This window comes from Talpa occidentalis, unplaced genomic scaffold (genome assembly GCF_014898055.3).
Source record: "Talpa occidentalis isolate TD23 unplaced genomic scaffold, MPIMG_talOcc4v2.1 talOcc4.12, whole genome shotgun sequence".
NCBI classification, from domain to species: domain Eukaryota; kingdom Metazoa; phylum Chordata; class Mammalia; order Eulipotyphla; family Talpidae; genus Talpa; species Talpa occidentalis.
In genome coordinates this window covers 80,180,265-80,201,685 of record NW_023601212.1, presented here as the reverse complement: position 1 = coordinate 80,201,685, position 21,421 = coordinate 80,180,265, and the positions used below count along the sequence as shown (strand labels likewise).

The following is a 21,421-nucleotide window of genomic DNA, read 5'->3' as shown; positions in this document are numbered from 1 at the left end:
GGGGCAGACTGCACAGGCAGACTGACTGAAATACACTGCTGAGGGGAGCAGCGGGCGAAACAAGAGAGGTCTGCTACGCCATGTGGGTTGCTCCCTGGCCAGCCGGGGATTGAACTTGTGCTGCAGAGGCTTCGGATTGCTTCATAGTGCAGTGCTTAACCCCTTGCGCCTTGGGAGGCCCAAAAGTCTGCTGGTTTAAATGTTAATCTCATCTAAAAAAATACCTTTACAGCAACATCCATTCTTGTTTGACCGAATAGCTGGCTACCGTGTCCTAGCTAAATGGACAGATATAAGGGACCGCCATGGGGCATCAAAAGTTGGGTATGTCTCCATCCCCAAAGATGGAGAGTGAGCCCAAGCATCAGGGCCTGTGCCCACACAGTGCTGGTGCTGCCCCCCTGCAGGCCTCAGTGTGAGCCCACAGTCAGCCTGCAGCGAAACTGGCTCCTGGGAGGAGTCACGGCCTGTGCTGTGGTGTGTGGGTCCAGCATCCGCTAGTGACAGGTTAGCTGTGTCTCTCTGAGAAGAGATATAACGATCAAGTGCTGGGGCATCAGCATCCTCCTGTCACCACCCCCACACAGTGCAAAGCCTGGATTAGGGTCATGGCAGGGAAAAGGGTTCTGCACTTTTGGGTAGTTAGATTTAGAGGTCAGTGTGATCATAATCCCAGGTGGGGCTTCTCTTTGCAGATCTCATTACATCCTGATGACATTTTTGTGACAAAAGTGTGCAGGTGGAGAAAGGGGGTGTGGATGCGGAAATGTGAGCATAGCTGAATGTGGGCACATTAAAGCCTGTCTAGAACCCCTTAGGGGACTGGCATTGAGTCTCCAATCCCCCTCACCCCTCAGGGGCTCTACCTGGGGGAATGAATTCATCCATTCATTCTTCTTCTTCTTCGACCTTTTCAACAAATTTTTTGAAGGTCTATACCATGTATTGGAGAAAGACGAAGGCCAAATTCTCTCTCTAATGGAGTGTATGTGCACCTAAATATGAAGCCAGATGCCCAGGACTGCAGTCGGATCATATGGTAGTTGCATGTCTGTTTTTTTAAGAATCTGCGGAACTCTTTCCAGAGTGGCTGTACCATTTTACACTCCCCCCCAGCCATGTCTGAGTGATCCATTCCTTTGCATCCTTGCCAGCATTTGGTGTTGTCACTATTTTTTATTTTAACCATTCATTGTGGTTTTCATTTGCATTCCCCTAATGGCTAATAATGTTGAACATCTTTTCATGTGCCTTGCCAGCTGTAGATCTCCTTTGTTGAAATGTCTCTTTTTGTCTTTTGCCCATTTTCTAATTGGCTTATTTGTTTTTTGTACTGTTGAGTCTAGAGATTTTTTATGTTCTAGATACAGTCCATTGTAGTTTGCAAATATTTTCTCTCATTCTATGGTTTCTCTTTTCATCCTTTCAGTCTTTTGCAGAGCAAATTTTAAAATTTTGGTAAAGTTCAATTGATCAGTGTTTCTTTTTATGGATTGTGCTTTTGGTGTCAAGTCTAAGAAATCTTTGCCCAAGATCCTCAAAGTTTTCTCCTGTGATTTTTTCCTAAACAGTTTATGATTGATGTTTAAGCCAAGCATAACCCATTTTGAGTTCATTTTTGTACAAGATCTGAGGCTTAAGGAAAAGATATTTTTGTTGCTGTTTTTTTTTATGGATATCTAGTTGCTCCAGTATAATTTGTTGAAAGAGGGAAGAATTATTCTAGTACAGTTCCTTAGTCTTTTCATATAACCTTAGAATAATTTTGTCTATAGCCACCCAAAATCTTGATGATCTTTTTATAGGAACTGCATTTAACCTGTCTACCTCCTCGGGGAGAATCAGTGTCTTTACTACACTGAGTCTTCCTGGTTAGGAACCTGATGTGTCTCGCCTTTCAATTAGATCTTTTTAAAAAAATTTCTTTCCTCTTTCTTCATCAATTCCTTTGATTCTTTGTTGTTTTCAGCTGTTCATAAGACCTGTTCATTTTTTTTTTTTTTGAGTGACTGTCAATAGTTTTTTTTGGTAAAATTATATTTTTAATTTTGATGTTCACATGTTCATTGTGGATCTCAAGAAATACAATAATTTTGCATGTTTGCCTTCTGTGCTTGCTATAAACTTGCTGGACTCATTAGTTCCTGGAGTTTTTCTGTAGATTCCTTGAGATTGTCTAGGAGGGCTGACACATAGCCCTAAATAGAGATAGTCTTGTTTCCTCCTTTTTGATTTGAATGCCTGTTATTCCTGTTCTTGCCATTCTCTGGCTACAACTTCCAGCCCCAGTGGACACCAGTGGAGAGACTGCAGAGGATGCTTTATTCCAGGTTGTAGGGGAAAACACTTCACCATTGAGTGTAATGTTAATTACAAAAAGTTTGTGGCTTTTTAAAAATCCAGTTGAGGAAGTTCCCTCTGCTACTGTTTTTCTGAGTTTTTTTTTTTTTTTTTTTTAATCTTGGGTGCTGGATTTTGTCAAAATTTTTTTTGCATTAATTGACAGGGTCATGTGCTTTCTCTTCTTTAGCCTATTAATGTGGTGATTACATGGATTAGTTTGGGAATATTGAACCAGCCTTGTATCCCTGAAATAAACTCCTCTTGCTTATGACATGTAGTTTTTTATATATTACTGAATTCTATTTGCTGGTATTTTGTTAAGGATTTTTTGTGTCTGTGTTCATAATGGATATTGGTCCAGATAGTTTTCTTGTTTTGTACTCTCTTTGGCTAACTTTGGTATTGAGATCTCATTGAAAGAATTAGATGTGCTTCTCCTCCCCTTTATTTTCTCGAAGAGACTGTGTAGAATTAATATTAATTCTTCTGAAATTTTGGGTGGAATTTCTTTTGGGGGAGTTTTTAAACTACAAATTCAATTTCTTTAGCAGTTATAGGCCTTATGAAATGATGAATTTCCTATTGAGTTGTAATTTGTGTTTTTCAATGAATTGGTCCATTTTCTCTAAGCTGTTCAATGTAGGTATGTAACAATCTTCATTTCTTTCCCGATATTGGTATCTTGTGTCTTCTCTCCTTCTTTCTTTGTCATCTTGCTGGAGGTTTTGCATTTCATTGCTCTTTTCAGAATACCAGCTTGTAGGGTAAGGTAAAAAATCAGGCTTTTCTGCCCTCCCGCCATCAGGATAGATGATGGATCCTTGCAGTCCTGAACGCATGCCTGATGGCGGGCACCTGGAGTAGGGTGTGGGCGTATGTAGATGGGATTCACCTGGGCTAAGACTGGGCTTTTAAGGGCGGCGTCATGGGGATGCCAGGTAGAAGCAGAAGCTGAGAGAGAAGCAGAGAACACTGGAGAGCCCAGATAGAGTGAAGACTTGCTGGGGGCTGGGAGGATTGCCAGCCTCCCAGCCCCCCAGCATCCCTGCCTGCTGTGTACCGGGTAAATCCCAATAAAAGCCTGCAACAAGCCACTGAGGACTCTGACTCCTCCTTTACCCGGTCTGCTGGATCAGAAAACCTGCTCAGTGGTCTTCCTGACCCTACACAGCTCCTGGTTTCATTGATTTTTCTCTATTGTTTTTCTGTTTATAATTTTATTGACTTCAACTACTGTCCTGTGTCCCTCCTTCTGCTTGCTCGGCTGTATTTCTCTCTCATTTTTAGGGATTACTGAGATGAGCTGATTTAGGTTTTGAAAGGGTCACTGGATGCTATGGGGAGAACAGACAGAGGTATAAAAAGATGCCTGCATACAAGGATGATGCTGGGAAAGCAGAGAGCAGCGGGCAAGTTCAGGAGGTGTTCTAGAAACTGAGCTAACAGGAGTGTCTGACCACTTAAGGGCAGGGAGTAATTTGGGGTCGGAGAAGTTGACTGAGTGTGCCATTCATTGGATTCGGGACACTGGTAGGAGGTCAGCCTTAGAAGGTGGAAGCCCCCAGCTCTGGTTACCCCAAGTGAAGCTGAGATATCTCTGGGGCATCCAAGGGGTAAGGAGCATCAAGTAGGAGGTTGAGTAAAGTCCGGAGTCTGGGCAAGACACCTGGGACTTGAAAGCTGGGGGGTAGCAGGAGGTCAAGGGAGGTGTTGGTTTGTTTGATGATAGCAGACGGGGTGCAGGTTTGTGACCTGTTTATAAATTGCAGCTGTGATGGGGGAGAGGGAAGAGGCTTGCAGCGCGGGTAGGAGCGAAGGCTGAGAAGACAGGATGGTGGGCTGGGAGCAGGAGATGAGAGGGAGCCTTGTCAGAGCAGCAATAGGGAGCTGACACAGACAGTTTGATTTTGGGATGACCCCACCAACCCACAAGCACCTGGAAGTCAAGACCATAATTTCTCATCTTTCTTAGGCCTCACTGCAGGGCACGCTAGGGAACTCAACAAGGTTCTTTAAGTGAATACATTCATCTTGTTAAATGGGTACAAATGGTAATACAAGTGCGTCCCGTGTGGATTTTCCTGATTTTTTAATATGGAATTTTAAGGTGTGTGTGTGTGTATAGGAGGTGAGGGGAGAGTAGCACCCAAAACCAACGTTCCACAGACCACCCTGAGCCTGGAGACCTTGCCAGGCTTCTAGTCAGGCTATTCTTGGTATGGACAGTGTGAGGGAGGGTTCTGCTAGGCCTGGTCTATACCTGGGGACCGGGGCTTTGCCTCCCAGATGCGTGTTTGGTCTGTTTAGGTGCTCTGACCGAGCTCCTAAGTGCCAGGCACTAGTGTGTATAAAGAACAGGCCCCTCCCTCACAGGCGTGGGGCCATGTCAATCAAAGCTCACAGCAGCCCTGTCCCTGCTAGGAGGCCTGGTCCTGGGTTTCCTTGGGGGAGCAATATTTGAGTAGAGATCTGGGGGGTGAGGGGATGGCGAGTGGGGGAGAGGGCAGAGGGGGTGAGGGCCGGGCAGGCATCCTGGAACAGTCCCTTCCTTTGGCTTCTTATGAGGGGTGTGGACCTGAAGACTTCCCTGGGAGGGCCCAGAGAGGACAAACCCACTTCTCTCTGTGCCTTCATTCCCTTTTTTGGAAAATAGGGGATAAAGCTCTGTCTTGCTCTGGGGTGGAAATCACACACCTGGCAGTGCCTCTTAGCTGAGGCTGGGTATCTTGTTGATGCTGCCCTCCTACCCTCCCAGCCCTTTGGGCAGCTGCTGGAGCGGTGGGCAGGCCGCAGGCCCAAAAGATTTGAAGGACAAACCCCAGGGACTGGGGGGTTAAGTTTTTCCCCCCAGCCTGGCTTCCCTGCCCTGGGCTGTCTCCCTGGCCCCGCAGAGCTCTTTGATGGCATTAGAGCCAACCTTTTCCAGATGTGCTGAGGGAGGGGCTTGCCGGAACTCTCTGGGGCTTCATCTGCCTCCTTCTTTCCCCTCCTCCAGATGGCCCCCTGCCAGCTGGCTTCCCCCTTCTGGTCGGGTTGCTGCAGCCCACAAGGCCACATGAAGTCCTGGACTTAAGGACTTTCTTAAACGTGGTCTTTCCTTCCTGCCCCTCCTTCTCAGCTAGCCTGTGGGGATCGAGAAGCCACAAGGTTGCCCCCCCCCAACAGTGGGAACTTGTCTGGGCTGCATCCACTCCCCCCCCCCCCCCCGCCCCCACAGCCCTCAAGTGCACGTGGTGCTGGGCTGGAGCAGGAGGGGAGGCTGGGGCTGAAGACACTGCCGCGGGGCCTGCTGACCCTTCCTCCAGCACTTAGGACTGATGAGACCAGAGCCCGGAGACCCCCGCCTCCTGTGTCAGAACCACGGTGGGACAGCTCTGCCCCCCCTGCTAGCCCACTGCTATTAATCAAGAGATTAATAATCTACTGCCTCCCTCTCGGAAAGCCCCACTCCTGTTTCCTGTTGAGTCTCCAGGCTGTCTCGGTACCTCCCAGTCTGGTCCTCCTCCTGGTGGTCCCTCGTGAGGAAGTGGGGCCAGAGCAGAGCAGAGGCCTTCAAACTGCATGCCCAGCGAGGGGTGGCCCACTCCCCCAGGTGAGGTCTCTGGGATGGCAGAGTCCCTGTCCTCGTACCCACAAGGGACCTCCTTTGGGGATGTCACCTTTGGAGGCCAGAGAACTGTGGTCTCTGCTTACACACCTCTGGGGATGGGCCTCTCACCCTCCTGGGAGCCCTCTCTTCAAATGCTCCCTCTGCAGCCTTGTGAGTCCAGGGCAACCTTTGGGAACACACAGGACACATCTGCACCCTTTCTGGGTGACCTTAGTCCATTGTTCTTGAGGGAGCCTGTGGTCAGCCCTCTGGCCACAGTGTTTGGAGCAGCTTCTGTGTGTTGTTGAGCAGAAGAGATCATGTGGTCCCACCAGAGGCCTGGTTCAGACAGACTCTGCCATTTTATAGCCTAGAGTCTGACCCCAGGCTTCTTCTTGGCCTCAGTTTTTCCTTGTGTAAAATGAGACCATTTGTCCTTGCCCTGCCTGCCCTCCTTCCTCAGTCATCAGCCTCCTGACTGACACCCTCACCTCCCTTCCTCTCCCCTCCCATCTGGCCACCCCGCCACCACACGGCCGCAGGTGGGGTCTTTCTGGAAAGCAGATCTGATCAGGATGCTCCTTCGGGCCACAGTTCCTGGGTGGCCTGGTCACGGCCAGAAGGGGTGGTCTCCAGCCACAAGGCCGTCTGTTAGGGAACAGAAAAACCACATCAAGTCTCCTGTTTATTTTTTAATCCATGAAATAAGAGCAAAATTAAGCTCTACTGATTTTTAATATATGCAAGTAAATAATACATGGATATTGTCATGGATAAATTCATAGGCATAGATTTCAGGCTTAGACTATTTCACTGATCAGAGGTGTGCTCTGGAGAGCTGGGAGAGTACTGGTCAGTGTGTCCTCATGGCTCAGGCCACGCTCCTTGCCTGCATGTGAAGCTTTCACAGTTGTGGTGTCAGTGCCCTGGTTGCCTGTCAAAGCACTCTGCCTTCTAAATACACCAAATTTCACCCCAAAATGACCTCCCATCTCTCACGGCACTGGCTGCGTCTTTGCCTTCTCGGCTCAGCAGACCTCCCTCAAGTGTGCGCCCCTGTGGGAAGCTGCTCTGGCCTCCTCTGCTGGAAGCGGTCATGCCTTGCTCCCCCATCCCTGCGGCTGTTAGTTTCCACGGCTGTCCCCCAACCCACACACCGAGCTCCTCTGGGGAACTTCCGTGTCCTGGTTAGCATTGCCACTCCCAGCATGCATTCCTTCACACACAATTCACTGATTGTTTCATTCATTCCTCCAATGTTTATAGAGCGTGTGTGGTGTGCCCTTCCCTGAGCTAGGTGCAGGGTGCACTGGTGGCTTGATTGAGAAGACAGGCATCAGACAAATGGTTGTATGGTTGGGTACGTAATAAAGGTACTTAGTGTTTAGAAAAGTCAGCGTCCCATGACTGTAAATTGAAGGGACCCAACCTGCTGTAGGCTGGTGGGACTGAGAATCAGCTGGTCAAGGAAGGCCTCCCAGAGGAGGTGGCACTTTTGCCCGGCCCCGGGAGCTGCATCTTGGAGTTGGTCAGTGTCTCTAGCAGATGACAAGGGGCTCTGCAGGTACTGAAGAAGCTGATGCTCACAGATGGGCAGAGATGTGTTGGAATCAGCTAGAACCTGTGAAAACTATGGTCTGAAGGCAGGTCTGCTCCCCTGTCGTTGGCCTGAGCCTTGCCCTCACGTCCCATGGTCTTGCTGTCTGTGTCTGGCCCTCAGCTGGGCCAATGGGACAGAGAACGGTGGCAGTGCTAGAAAGGCAGGGCCTGAGAGATGTACAGGCAAAGGGCAGGAGGGGTTCACGAACGGGATCCTCTACTGCCGATGGTGTGGGTTGAGTCCAGACACCACTGCCTACCAGCCCCCCAGCTCAGTGTCCTCACCTGTGAAATGGGTCAGTTACACTTACAGGTGCAAGTGGACTGAGCGCCCAGGTGTTGAACAGATACAACTCCCTTACAAGCCCCTTTCTTTTCTAAGCTGACTTGCCCATCTGTAAAACAGGCATATATTAGCACTTTCCCTCAACCTTCAACCCATTTCCACAGTCGTTTGGCCTTGGCTGTCTGTTGCCAGCAGGCCCCAGGAGAACTGCCACATCATGGGAGCCAGCATCCCATCAGTTAGTGGGTCCCTGCCCTCCTGGAGCTCACAATGGGGTGGAGGCATCAATTACCTGCCAAACATGGTATTACAATTTTCAAACTAGGGTAAGTGCTGTGAAGGCAGGACATAGAGAGCCAACTGGGAACAGTGATCTGGTGGAAGGTCTCAGGGGGCTTTCTGGAGGAGATGGTCTTTAAGGTAAGTTAGGACGTGACTGGGCTTTAACTGAATGAGAGAAGAGGGAGACCCTTCAGGGGTCAGGAATGTGACACACCAGAAAAGTGGGAGAAGGCCTGTGAAGCTGGAAAATGGGGGTGAGGAGCACAGGGGGGACATCGGGGAGACCTGGTGAATGCTGGGCCAGCGCAAGCAGGGCTTGCATCTTGGTGTGGCTCTTCTTCTCCATCCTCCATGCACACTGCAGCATCACAGAATCAGAATCTACCTTGGGGAGAATTCAGGCCTCAGAGTGTCTCTCACGCCAATACCCAAGACCTGGGCAGGCTCCGAGGTCTGTGTGGCCCTTGTCCAAGACCTTGGTGTTGCTGCCAAGGAGTGAGGCTGACAGCAGTGTGCAGACCATGGGGTGAGGCATTGGGCAAACCGGGTTCTTGCCCAGGAAGCAGTGTCCTCAGCTGAGACCTGCCTTGGGCTATCCAAGGTGAGAGGAAATCTGTAGACCCTGGGATTATTACTGCTATGGTGTTGTAAGGGGTGTGGGGGTATCTGGGTGGCTGTTCTGATTTGAAAGGAATTGGTCCCTTGCGTGAAGGGTGAGGGTGGGTTGGGAAGGCTCCTGTCCTTGGGAACATCTTGAAGCAGCAACAGATGGTCATCAGTTCCTTATCTCACCTGGTGCCTTCAGACTGTGTATGTGTGTGTGCATGTGTGTTTGTTGGCATCTGTTCATTTGTTGATTGATTCACTTATTTACTTAATTATTACATGTAAGATTTATATATTTGTATATATTTAAGATGTTTTGATATATGTACATTGTGAAATGATTACCACAATCAAACTAATAAACATGCCTCACCTCCCAACATTACCTATTATTTGTGGTGAGAACACTTGGGATCTACTCTCTTAGCAAATTTCAAGTATTAGTACATTACTACCTCCAGTCACCACACTATATGTTGGGTTTCCAGAACTAATTTGTGTTTGAACTGAGTGGATGTAACCCTGTGATCAGTATCTCTCCTTTTATCTCTCTCCCCTTAGCCTCTGGGGTAACCTTTAAGTTCAATTTCCTTTTTGGTTCCATATGGAAGTAAGATCACATGATATTTGTCTTTCTTTGACTATTTCACTTAACATAAAGCCTTCCCGATTCATCCCTATTGTCACAAATGGCAGGACTTCCTTCTTTTTGAAGGTTGAATAATATTCTGGGCTGTGTGTGTGTGTGTGTGTGTAGAACACATTTCTTTCTTTTTTTTTAAAAGAGTGGAAATTTATTTTTTTTAAAGATTTATTTATTTATATAAGAACTGGGATACAGTCAGAAGCGCGGGAAGGTGAGAAAATTTACCAGAGACAGAACAGGGAGCAGAACAGGCAGACTGACTAAAATACACTGCTGAGGGGAGCAGCGGGTGAGACAGGAGAGGTCTGCCACACCATGTGAGTTTCTCCCTGGTGGGCTGGGAATCAAACCCGCGCTGCAGAGGCTGTGGACAGTCCCACAGAGCGGCGCTCAACGCCGCCACGCCACCGGGGAGGCCCAGACCACATTTCTTTGACCTCTCCTGTGCTGCTGGGCACATTGCTAGCTTCCACGTCGTGACTCTTGTCAATAATGCTGTAGATAGCTTCAACAGACTGATTTGGTTTCCTTTGGCAGTATACCCAGAAGTGGGATTACTGGATCGTATGATATTTCTATTTTTAATTTTTGGAGAAATCGCCATAGGTTTTCCCAAAGTGGCTGCAGAACTTCCATGCCCACCAGTCGTGTGCCAGCTTTTCCTTTTCCTTCCATCCTCACCAGCACTCATTATCTTTTGTCTTCTTGGTAGTGGTCACTTTAGGTGTGAGGGGAATCTGTCGTTGTGGTTTAACTTGTGTTTCCCTCAGAAATCAGAGTTGTTCTCTGATGTGACTCCACTGTGCTCAGCAGATGAGGACGAGGAGGTCGTGCCTGTGGGGACTTCGTTGTCTGCAAGAGCCGATTACTAAATAAAGAATAATGGCATCATCATTATTATAATTGAAAACAAAGGTTGTATTAGTCAGGGCTCGCCAAAGAAACAGAGCTAATTGGGTATATATAGATATGTAGAGAGAGATTTATGATAGGAGTTGGCTCACAGGACTCCCTGGGCGGAGAAGCCCCACAGTCTGCCACCTGCAAGCCAGAGGCCCAGAGAAGCGTGTGGTGTAGTTCTAGTCCAAACCCGAAGGCCCTGAGAGCCAGGGGAGCCCACGGGGGAAGGCCCAGTCGAAGCCCAAAGCCCAGGTGTGCTGATGTTCAAGAGCAGAATAGATGCCAGCATTCACTCTTCCTCTACTTTTTTGTTGAGCCCTCACTGTATTGGATGATGCCTATAGGCTGAATGTCTGTGTCCACCTCAGATTCATATGTTGAAATCCTAACTCCTAATGTGATATCATTTGGAGGCGGGATCTTTGGAAGGTGATTAGGTAACAGGGTTGGAATCCTTATGAATGGGATCAGTGCTCTTATAAAGGAGGCCCCTTCTGCCATGTGGGGACACAACACTGGATCCACTGGGGCCTTGATTTTGGACTTCTCAATCTCCAGACTGCGAGAAATAAATCTTTGTGATTTTTAAGTCATCCAGTTGATGGTATATATGTATTTTTAAAAGATTTATTTTTAATTTATACAATAGCTGGGGTACAGGCCAGAGGCATGGGAGGGTGAGAGGATTCACCAGAGACAGAGTGGGGAGCAGAAAAGGCAGACAGACAGAAAGCATTGCTGAGGGGAGCAGCGGGCGCGACAGGAGAGGTCTGCGGCGCCATGTGGGTATCTCCCTGACTGGCCAGGAATCAAACCCACGCTGCAGAGGCTACGGACAGCTTCACAGAGCTGCTCTCCACCCACTCCGCCACCGGGAGGCCCTCGATGGTATATTATTATAGCATTCCAAACATGGACAAAGTTAACATACAAAAAAAAAGAATAACAATATACTAGTAGAAACAATGAAAACAAAATGTAGTAGAAAATGAAATGTAAAAAACCTCCCATGTTTAGTAAAATAATAAGGCATTTTATACTGTTATGGACTGACTGTGTACCCCTTCCCCCCATTGATATGGTGAAGCCCTAACCCCCAGTGTGGTTGTATTTGGAGATGAGACTTCTAAGGATGCAAATAAGGATGTGGCCCTGATCCAATAGGACTAGTGTTCTTACATGAAGAGATATCCCCCTTAGGAAAGGCCTTGTGAGGACATAGTGAGAAAGTGTCTACAAGCTAAGAACAGTGTCCTCACCAGAAACGAAACCACTAGGACCTTGATCTGGACTTCCAAACTCCAGGACTAGGAGAAAACTGATCTCTGTTGTTTAAACCATGGATGACTTAAAAATCACATAGATTTATTTCTTGCAGTCTGTGGTGTTTTGTTATGGCAGCCTGAGCAAATACCTAGGAGTCAACAAAAGATGTGCACACTCTATTTACAATAGCTAAGCTTTGGAAACAACCCAAATGCCCAAAAATAGATGACTGGATCAAGAAGATGTGGTACATATATACCATGGAATATTACTCAGCATTCAAAAAAGATAAACACATGCAATTTGCAGCAACATGGATGGCGCTGGAAGGGATCATGCTCAGCGAAATAAGCCAGAAAGAAAAAGAAAAATACCGGATGGTCTCACTCATAGCAGGAATCTAGAAAACTTAAATAAGGGACCAGGAAAATGAATAACTATAAGAAAGTGAAAATCAAAATCAACAAAAAACTATGAACCAGAGACACTCTATGGGGTGTAGGGGTAGGAGGGGAGGGATTGGGGTCAAAATAAGGGGGTTGCAATTGTATGGGGAATATAAAAATAAAATTTATAATTAAAAAAAAAGATGTGCACACTACTGAGAAAAATTAAAGAAGATTCAAATGCAATGTCTCAACATTATTAATCTTTATCAACTGGTATGTAAAAAAAATCTATGGGGCTGCAAAGACCCCTAGAATGGGCAAGACAGTCTTGAAAGAGAATAAACTTTGAGGGCTTACATTACCAGATTTTGAGTCTTACTGTGAAGTTCCATTAATTTAAGACAGAGTTGTTTTGGTGCAACCATAGACAAACAGATCAATGGAACAGAATAGAAAGTCCAGAAATAAGCGTACATTTAAACAATCACTGGGTTGTCAGGAAGGCACTAAAATAATTCAGTGGAGGACTGACTAGGTCTTTTCAATAAATGGTACTGGGTTGATGGTGGACCTCCAAATGGAAAATAGTGAACCTTGACTCCTACTCAACAAATATAACATTTGAAAAATGATCAAATGAGCTTCATCAAACTTAAAAACTGATCATCACAAGCACACCTTTAAGAAAATGAAAAGACAAAGTACTGATTGGGAGAAAACATTTGCCATACAAACATCTGACAAAGGTCTCCAATAGAGAATACATATATCTTACAAATCAGCAAGAAAAAGACACAATACCTAGTTTAAAAAATGGGCAAAGGTATTGAACAGGCACTTCACAAAAGAAGCTATCCAAATGGCAAACCTGAAAAGGGTTCAATTTTATTTAGTCAACAGGAAATACAAATTAAAACCTTAACGACAGAGTGTGATATGTACCCTAGAATGACTAAAATGAAAATGACTGACAGTCTCAAATGTTGGCAAGGTATGGGGCAACTGGAACTCTATTACTGCTGCGAAACATATGGTTTATCCATACAGGCTTTGGAAACCTGTGTAGAGTATCTGTTCAAGTGTAGAGTATCTGTTTAACATATGTCCTTCCTATGACCCATCAATTATATTCCTAGGTATAGTCTCTAGAGAAATGGAAACCTTGTTCTCAAAGACTTACAGGAGAAAGCTCACAGCATCTTTGTTCACCACAGCTCAAAACTGGAAACAACCCAAACATCTATCAACAAGAGAATGGATAAATGTGGCATGTTTATGTAGTGGAATATTATTTGGCAATAAAAAGAAACAAACACTTAACAAGGATGACCCTCACAGACATAATGGATGAGTGAAAGAAGGCAGACACTAAGGAGTGCTTGCTGTAAGTTTTTATTTATGTGAGATTCTAGAACAGGCAACGCTGATCTCTGGAGAGAGAATTCAGGAGACTGGTTGCATCTGGTGGCTGAGTGATTAACTTGGAGGGGCCACAGGGGATTTTTGAGTAATATGAATGTTGGGGGTCCACATAAGTAAAAATTCATTGAGTGAAACACTACATTGATTATTTTACTGCATGTTATAAAACATAATTATATTTTAATGAAACATGAAAAAATTTCATCATCAAATTTGGTGCTTTCTTTCATAGCACTTACCAGTGTGTAGTCATATTCACGTATGTGAACATGTGATTAGTGCCACAAACTCTGGCAGAGAGGAGCCCATGCCTGCTTCTTCATGCCTGTATTCCCAGTGCCTGGCACCACTTGGGCTCTGGTACATAATGGCAGAGTACAAGGATGAGCATTGAGTTGTTTTTTTTTTTAAAGATTTATTTATGCATACAAGAACTGGGGTACAGGCCAGAGGTGTGTGTGGGGGGGCGGTGAGAGGATTCACCAGAGACAGCGTGGGGAACAGAACTGGCAGATTGACCAAAATACCCTGCTGAGGAGAGCAACGGGTGAGTTGGGAGAGGTCTGCTGCGCCATGTGGGTAGCTCCCTGGCCAGGGATCGAACTCGTGCTGCAGTGGCTGCAGACAGCTTCATAGGTTGTGTCTTAACCCCTTGCATCACCAGGGAGGCCCATGAGCATTGAGTTTTAAGCAAGCTCTGTACGAGCAAGGAGACTATTGATTCTGGCAAGAGGTGGGGGTGCTTCAGTGAAGAGGAAGTGACTTGAGCACACCCTGAAGGTTCTCAGGGATTTTTCTCAGGCAGAGTAAAGGAGGAAAGGCATAGACGGAGAAGCGTGCATGTGCACAAAGCCTGGGAGCAGGACGAGCAGCTCAGTGAGGTGTGGTGGTAGGAAGAGGGGAGGGTAGAACTGTAGGCAGGACCTTGTTTGCTGACCTAAAGAGTTGGTTCTTCAGTCTTTGGGTGCCGTGGAAGATTTTGAGAGAGCACGGTCACAAAACCAGATCTGCATTTTAGAGATACTGCTGGGTGTGCAGATTGGGTTTCAGCAGAAGACATGGCAGTTTTTCATGGAGGAGGAGTTCAGTTCTTGTGTAGGCTGGGGACAGGCCACTAACACGGAGCCTGCCTTGGGTGTTCAGGTGTGACTCAAAGGGCTGCCTACCTGAGCTCTTGCCCTCTGGGCTGGTGAAGCAGCGCCACCTACTGGTGCTCCCTGGTCTCAACTTTGAAATTCATCTGGTTTCTTCTGTTCCTGGAGTGAGCCCAGCCAGCCCTATGCCCTCAGAATGAGGGAGCAGAGAGAGACCTAGAGCTCTCCCACTGGTTCAAGGACTGGAGGTCAGTACCTTGTGCTGATGTAGGGGGTAAACTACCTCTGTGCCAAATGGACACAGGTTCTGGAACCAGTTCTGCCTGGGTTTGGATTCTAGTTCCACCCCCTTCTAGCAGTATGATATTGAGAAAGTTACTTATTCCTCTGTAAATAGGAATAATGATAGTTTCCACCTGTTAGAGTTGTTATGGGTCAGCAAATGTGAAACTCTCAGAACCATACCTGATGTGGTGAGGACTCAATTAAAACTCTCAGTCTATCTACTGTTATTTTTAAGGGATATTTCTATAATTGCTTTTTTAATCATTCAATTATATGAACATCTAAATGCTTAGCAGACTCCAAAATAAAGTACAGCTGTGCCATTTTAATGTATATATTTATATATGTGGGTATGTATGTATGTGTGTGTGTGTATATATACTTTAAAATAAAATACATAGTTCTCTTGATGCCGGTAGACATGCCAGGCTCCTGAGTGATATTCAGAAACATCACAGCAGTGTTCTTTTCCTGACTGGTGTGGAGTCTTCAGCAAGCGTAAGGAGTTTTTGTATGAAAGTGCTGGCAGTAAGACTGCATTTATGCCACTGGCATTTTCAGAATTATTGGTCACTTGGCATATTTTACCCAAATAACCTGGCCTCTTTCTGTCACAAGGCCCAACTCACCCATGTTCATTTCAGTGACAGTGCCTTTGGTGATAGCGCCCAATGTTGTACAGCATGGGGATGAGGGACTCTTCTCTACATCTTTTGCTGGCAGCTAAAGATGGCTTTCAGCTCAGGATGCAGTACCTGGGCCTTTTGAAACATAAGCCCATTGGCCTAATGCATCTGTCATATTTAAATGTCTTTGCGTAAAGGCGTCTCCAACAAAACAGACTTTAGTAACATCCTCCTCCACAGTTTCTTCTCTTCTTTCCTGTTCATATGACTTTTATACTCCTGTTTCTCCCTGGGGATGAGCTTTGGGCAGAGGGACTTTCCATCTCCTTGCTTTCTCTTTTTGCTTTGTTTAATCACATTGGACAGTGCTTGAGCACAGGCCTGTCTCTCTGTCCAGCAGGCACTGCTCCTGGAGGGCTTTTCACTACTCAGGCACCTCGACAGTCCAGCATTTGTGCTTTCTCAGCTTGGCGCTGTTTGTGGTAGAACTCAGCTGTCAGATCGGTCCTCCTTTTTGCCTTTGAGTGTTCATGAGTTTCTGGACCTTCCTTTTTTTCTCTTTTCTCATGGTAATCCAAATCCTAACCATCGCACTTCAGGTAGAAGTCAATATCTTCCTTTTGTGGCCATGTTCCTGCTGGGTGCAGCCTCCCAGGAGCTGAGAAGTTCTCAATTTGGGGGACCCAGGGACCGGAGCTGCATCCATGCAGGAAAGGCCCTCTACCATTACTTTAACCACCATGGTCACGCAAGGTGTGGACTGAAGAGCACCCAGTGTGTTTGGAGGCATTTTGTGGCACAAGGGCCGCGTCAGCTGGGGAAGCCCAGTCAGAGCAGGTGGTTAAGCGCTGGGCTTCTCTTTTAACCGCGGTGGGGACCAGCAGAGGGGGTGGCTGGGAGGAAGCAGTCAGATCAGCCCATTGCCCACGTCCTGCACGTAGCCTCCGTGTGTCCTCCACTGTCCTCAGCACCATGCACACGCACCCTCCCATCCTCCTCACCCCCGAAACCCGGGCTCCATAGCGTGCTCATGATGCAGGCCCAAAAGGGACTCAGAGAGGTTCAGCACTGCGTGCCAGTCCCTTCTGTGAATTAGGGGCTCCATGTGCCCCAAGGCACTGAGAATCTGGGAGGGACCCATTCATGGCATCAGCGGCATCACAGGCTGCTGTCTCTACACGAGCGATGGCAACCTATCCTTCCCTGCCTTGCACATCAACATGGGTATAGCCCAGGCTTTCAGGTCTCTCTCAGCCAACTATTGATATGTTATTTCAGGAATTAGTTTTAAAACTGGCATTTTTTATGCCAAGGAAAGCTTCTTCCCTCTTCTAGTTGGGTGTGCTTCAGGCTGGGGGATCTGCAGCAAGAAGGGGTGTGAAAGGGTGAACGTGTGTACGAGAGTGCATGCATGGGGGCATGTACATGTGTGTGTATAAGAGCACGTATGTACATGTGACGTGTGTATGTATGTGACTGGTGTGTGAGTGAGCATGTGTGTGTGTGTGAGTGTGTGTTTATTCTGCAGTTTATGGTACTCCTTGGACCAAGGCTCACTGCCCTCTGTGTCCCACAGGCCACTTGCTGTAAGGAGCGATGATGTGTCCACCCCCTAGCCCCCCACAGTCAGGCCAGCTCCCTTCCTAGAGGGGGTGACCTGAGGATCAAAGGTCCAGGTTTGCTCTGGGGTACGAGCTGCGCCCCGCTCTGTGCAGACTTCCACTCCTCTTTCAACGATTTCTGCCCCTGGCTGCACCTCCCCTCCCCTTAGATCACCAGGGGAAAACTGGTTTGCTGGAATGTTTACGAAACATGAGTGAGAGGATTTTTTAAAAGAGAAAAATTAGTGTAACAGGATTTTTCAGATTTAGTGCAGTGTTTCTGAAATTCAAGATGTGACTCGTGTGTTTTCCTGTCAACAGTGCATCTTGAAACGTCACGCCTGCTGCTACCAATTAATTCATGACTCTGCCATTCACCGACGAGGTTGCTCGGTGTCAGCAGATTCAGAGGTGGTGAAGTCAATTGCTTTTGCTTTCATGAGGAAGTCATGCCAGCTTGATTAAGCAGCAAAGTTATAATGATGCACAAGACACAAATAATAAAGGCTGATTTATCCCCCTTGTGAAATTTGGTCATATATTTATATTCACTAGTTTTGGAGTTTTGCAAAATTGTGTCAGACTGGTTGCAAGAACAATTCCAACACTTGAGGGGTGTGAAATTTTCTCATGGAATCCACAGCATTTTGCAGGAGGTTTAACGGCCAGATTGCAGATTTTCATCGAAGGATCTCCCTCTTTCACATGTTGTAGTTTCTCAAGGACGGGGACCCAGCTTATCAATCTGTGACCCCAACATAGCATGTCGTCGGTAATTAATAAGTAATCATTGGATGGCTCAACCAAAGGAGATAATGATTGGGAAAATGGTGGGAGTTCAGGGACTTGGTGGTGGTTGGAAGCTGTGTGGGTTCTAATGGCATTTTTCTTTTTCTTCTTCGTGTTCTTGGCCAGTGTCTCTGTCAGCTTGGGCTGTCCTGACAAAATATCATAGACTCAGGGTGGGACAATAGACACTGACTTCTCAGGTAGCTGCCTGCTCGCTGTGCCCTCACTAGCCTCCCCTGAGATGTTCTGCAGATTCTCTCTCTCTCCTCAAAGACCACCAGCCCTATTGGATAGGGGTCCTACACTTATGACCTCATTTAACCTTAATTATATCCTAAAGACCTTACTTATAAATAAAGCCACATTGAGATGGTTAGAGCTTCAGCACATGAGTTGGGGGCGGGTGGGGGACGACAATTTAGTTTGTAGGAGTTGGGGTGTGGGACATTTCCCCACCATAGGTGACCATGCTGGAAGACTTGTTGGAAAACAGCAGGAAGGGACCTTAGAACACACCCAATGGGGGTAGTCACTGACCCAGAGCCTCACAGAAGTGCACAGGGCCTCAGTGTGGGCTCTGCTGGCCAGTGGATCCCGAGTCCTGGCTGGGCTGGGGTCTGGTGTGCTCACACTGTCCTGACGCTGCCCTTGTGTTAGTTACAGGACTCTGATCAGACCCACGTACAGAGTGTCCTACCGCACGGTGACGGCGCTGGAGTGGAGGTGCTGCCCAGGCTTTACCGGGAGCAACTGTGACGAAGGTGAGTCCTGGGGCAAGGGACCAGGGAGTGGGGCACTGGGTGGGACTGGCTACTCCTTTCTCCCCTCTTCTCCTCTGAGAGCTGGGATCCTTTCCTCCGCAGTCCTTCCTTGTCCCAAGTACCTCTTGGCCGAATGCTCTGGGCTGGATAAGCTGGGGTGAGGTTGCTGTCCTGCCCATGGGCACTGAGGTGGGGTCCCTGTGTGCACTGGTGGAGGACACTCAGGGGCTCTAGCATGGGGAGGGGATTTGATGTAAAGTCTATTTCTTCCGCCTGGGGTCCGATTACCCCAGGAAGTGAGGCAGGGGCTCTGACGATGGCCCACCAGCCTTGAAGCCATGGCCGCAGAGAGACAGCGGAGACTATGTCACCTGTAGACAGGCCTCACCCCACTGCCCCTGGCTTTCTACTCTGCTGGTGCCCAGAAGGCGGACAGGAGAGTGAGGCCAGAGCTAGGGCCTGCCTTCTGAGTACAGGGCCAGGCTCCTGCTCTAGGGCCTGAAGGGGCAGATGGCAGCATGCAGGTGGAGGACAGAGGCCACAGCAAATCCCCACCAAGTTCACGGCCAGGAAAGTGGGACCTGTCTAAGCAGCAGCTTGCAGCCCACCATGGTCCCCAAGATAGCTGGCTGGTCCTGAGGCTCAGGGTCCAGCTTTGCATGTAGAATAGAAGCGTTTGACTCTGGCAAAATTAGTCTCTCATCTTTTTTTATTACCTAACTTGCTGATTTTTGTTATATATTTGATAGAGTACATATTATAATAATGTATAATGTAGCATATATTATATATAACAAAACATGAACATATATCTAACAAAAATCAACAAGTTAGATAATAAACATGTTTACTACAACATACACACATTACATATACACATGCTTTTCTTTTTTTTTTCTTTTTTTTTTTAATAATAAATTTTATTGTTATATTCCCCATACAATTGCAGCCCCCCCATTCTGACCCCAATCCCTCCCCTCCCGCCCCCGCCCCCTAAAAGTGTCTCTGGTTCATAGTTTTTTGTTGATTTTGATTTTCACTTTCTTATAGTTATTCATTTTCCTGGTCCGTTATTTAAGTTTTCTAGATTCCTGTTATGAGTGAGACCATCCGGTATTTTTCTTTTTCTTTTTGGCTTATTTCGCTGAGCATACACATGCTTTTCTAATATAAGTTATAATGAAGTTATAACAAGCTATAAGTTAGGTATAAGCTTTTATTCTAAGCTGCCTAAAACTCTTTGGGCTACAAATAATAACATAACAACAGAAATAGCAGTAGTAGCGATGATGACCATGATTCTATGGATCCCGGGCCCAAAGCTGAGTGGAAGGAGGGGTGTGAGCCCCAGTGTCCTCAGACCCCATGGGCTGAGGAGATCTTGGGGGTGTGAGGTCATAGAGTTGGGGCTGGCTCCTGAGAGCCAGGACAGGTTTCCATTCCCGAAGCGGAAACAAGAAGGTTGTGGTGGGCCCTTTGCCCTCGTCCCCCTAAGCTCCTAGGCTGCCTCTAGGTCAGAGGTGCTGTGTGTGTGGGGTTTGCTTTGGTCAGGGGAGGCTCCCCAGGACAGCGTCTGCCTCTGTGTGTGGTCTTCCTTGAGTCAGCTTTCTCTGGTTTTACGACTCAGGGCTGCCTTGAGGTGAGTGGCTCCCCCCTCCCAGGTGATCTCTTTCTGGATCTGCTCCCCCTTTTCTGTGTCTACCCTGGGTCTCCCCCCATTGCCTCCCTCTCCTTCCTCCCTGGACTCCCCAAGAGTGCAGGCAGGAGGCTTGGGGATACTTTCCTTTCTAGATAGATCTAGGTACCGTTGACCTAATCACATGCAGATTCTGTATTTGTGAATTTACCCACTTGCTAAAGTTTATTTGGATCCCCAGATTTCATGATACTTCCATGGTCATCCACCGATATGCACAGGACATCAAAAAATTTGAGGTCCAACAGACAACACTTTTGCCTTCTTGTTTCAGCTTTCACAACACAAATGATGCCCTTTTCAGGGTCAGCATAATGCCATGTTTATCATGTTTTTGTGCTTTTGGGGATGATCTCATTGTTTAAAATGTCCCCAAGTGCAGGCCTATCCAACGTTCCTGTAAGGAGTGCTATGCCTTACAGACAAAATGGGTGTGTTCCATAAACGTTTTTGATAATAAGTTCATCTTTAATAGACATAGGGCTATATGTGCTTTCTATTTCTCATTTTATAATTATCCATGGATTTTAAAATCAATTCGATTAAGGTATACTTTGCATAATACAAATCCCAACAAACATATATACTTATTAGATACATTTAATTTATATAGCCCGGAAGTATGCAATTCAATAAGTTTTGACCCCATGAGTAACTGTCTACGTGATATCCTGTCTACCAGTTTTCCTCAGCCTCCCAATCTCTGATTTCTCTTTCTTCAATTCAGAGAGTTTGTTGTGTTATATTTAGTCTCCACTCCATGTGCTCCGATCCAGAATGTCTCCAGGAATCACCCTATTTGCTTTTCTTCTCTCAGGGATTACTTTCCATGTTGCCTCTTGTCCGACATCTGTGAACATCTGTTTAATAAACTCTGTCCAATTTTCTACTTGTTTATGGAGGGTGGATAAGTTAAGTGGGGGTGATTTAGTCTATCATACCTGGAAGCAGAAACTGAAAATCATCCTTACTGTATTTTCAGTTATCCCTCTGGATTATTTCTTTTTTCTTTTTTTTAAGAGGCATGTATTTTTATTTATTTATTTATTTGTTTGTTTGTTTGTACATGCACTGTGTACAGTCAGAAGCGCGGGAGGGTGAGAGAATTCACCAGAGTCAGAGCAGGGAGCAGAGCAGGCAGAAGGACCGAAGTACACTGCTGAGGGGAGCAGCGGGCGGCAGGAGGGTCTGCGCGCCATGTGGGACCCTCCTCCTGTGGCCGGGGAGCAGCCGGGGATCGA

The 21,421-nt window shown here is 46.8% G+C and overlaps 1 protein-coding gene across 3 annotated transcripts in view; it reads left to right on the top strand.

The window, feature by feature from the left end:
- COL26A1 (collagen type XXVI alpha 1 chain) overlaps positions 1 to 21,421 on the top strand; it is a 126,162-nt gene that overhangs the window by 36,541 nt on the left and 68,200 nt on the right. For 2 of the 3 annotated variants that reach the window (XM_037506898.2, XM_054693631.1), the window contains exon 3: positions 18,381 to 18,484. In XM_037506898.2, the coding sequence (XP_037362795.1) occupies positions 18,381 to 18,484 (104 nt within the window). The remainder of the gene's footprint in view (positions 1 to 18,380; positions 18,485 to 21,421) is intronic. The other variant, XM_037506900.2, reaches the window with a different exon arrangement.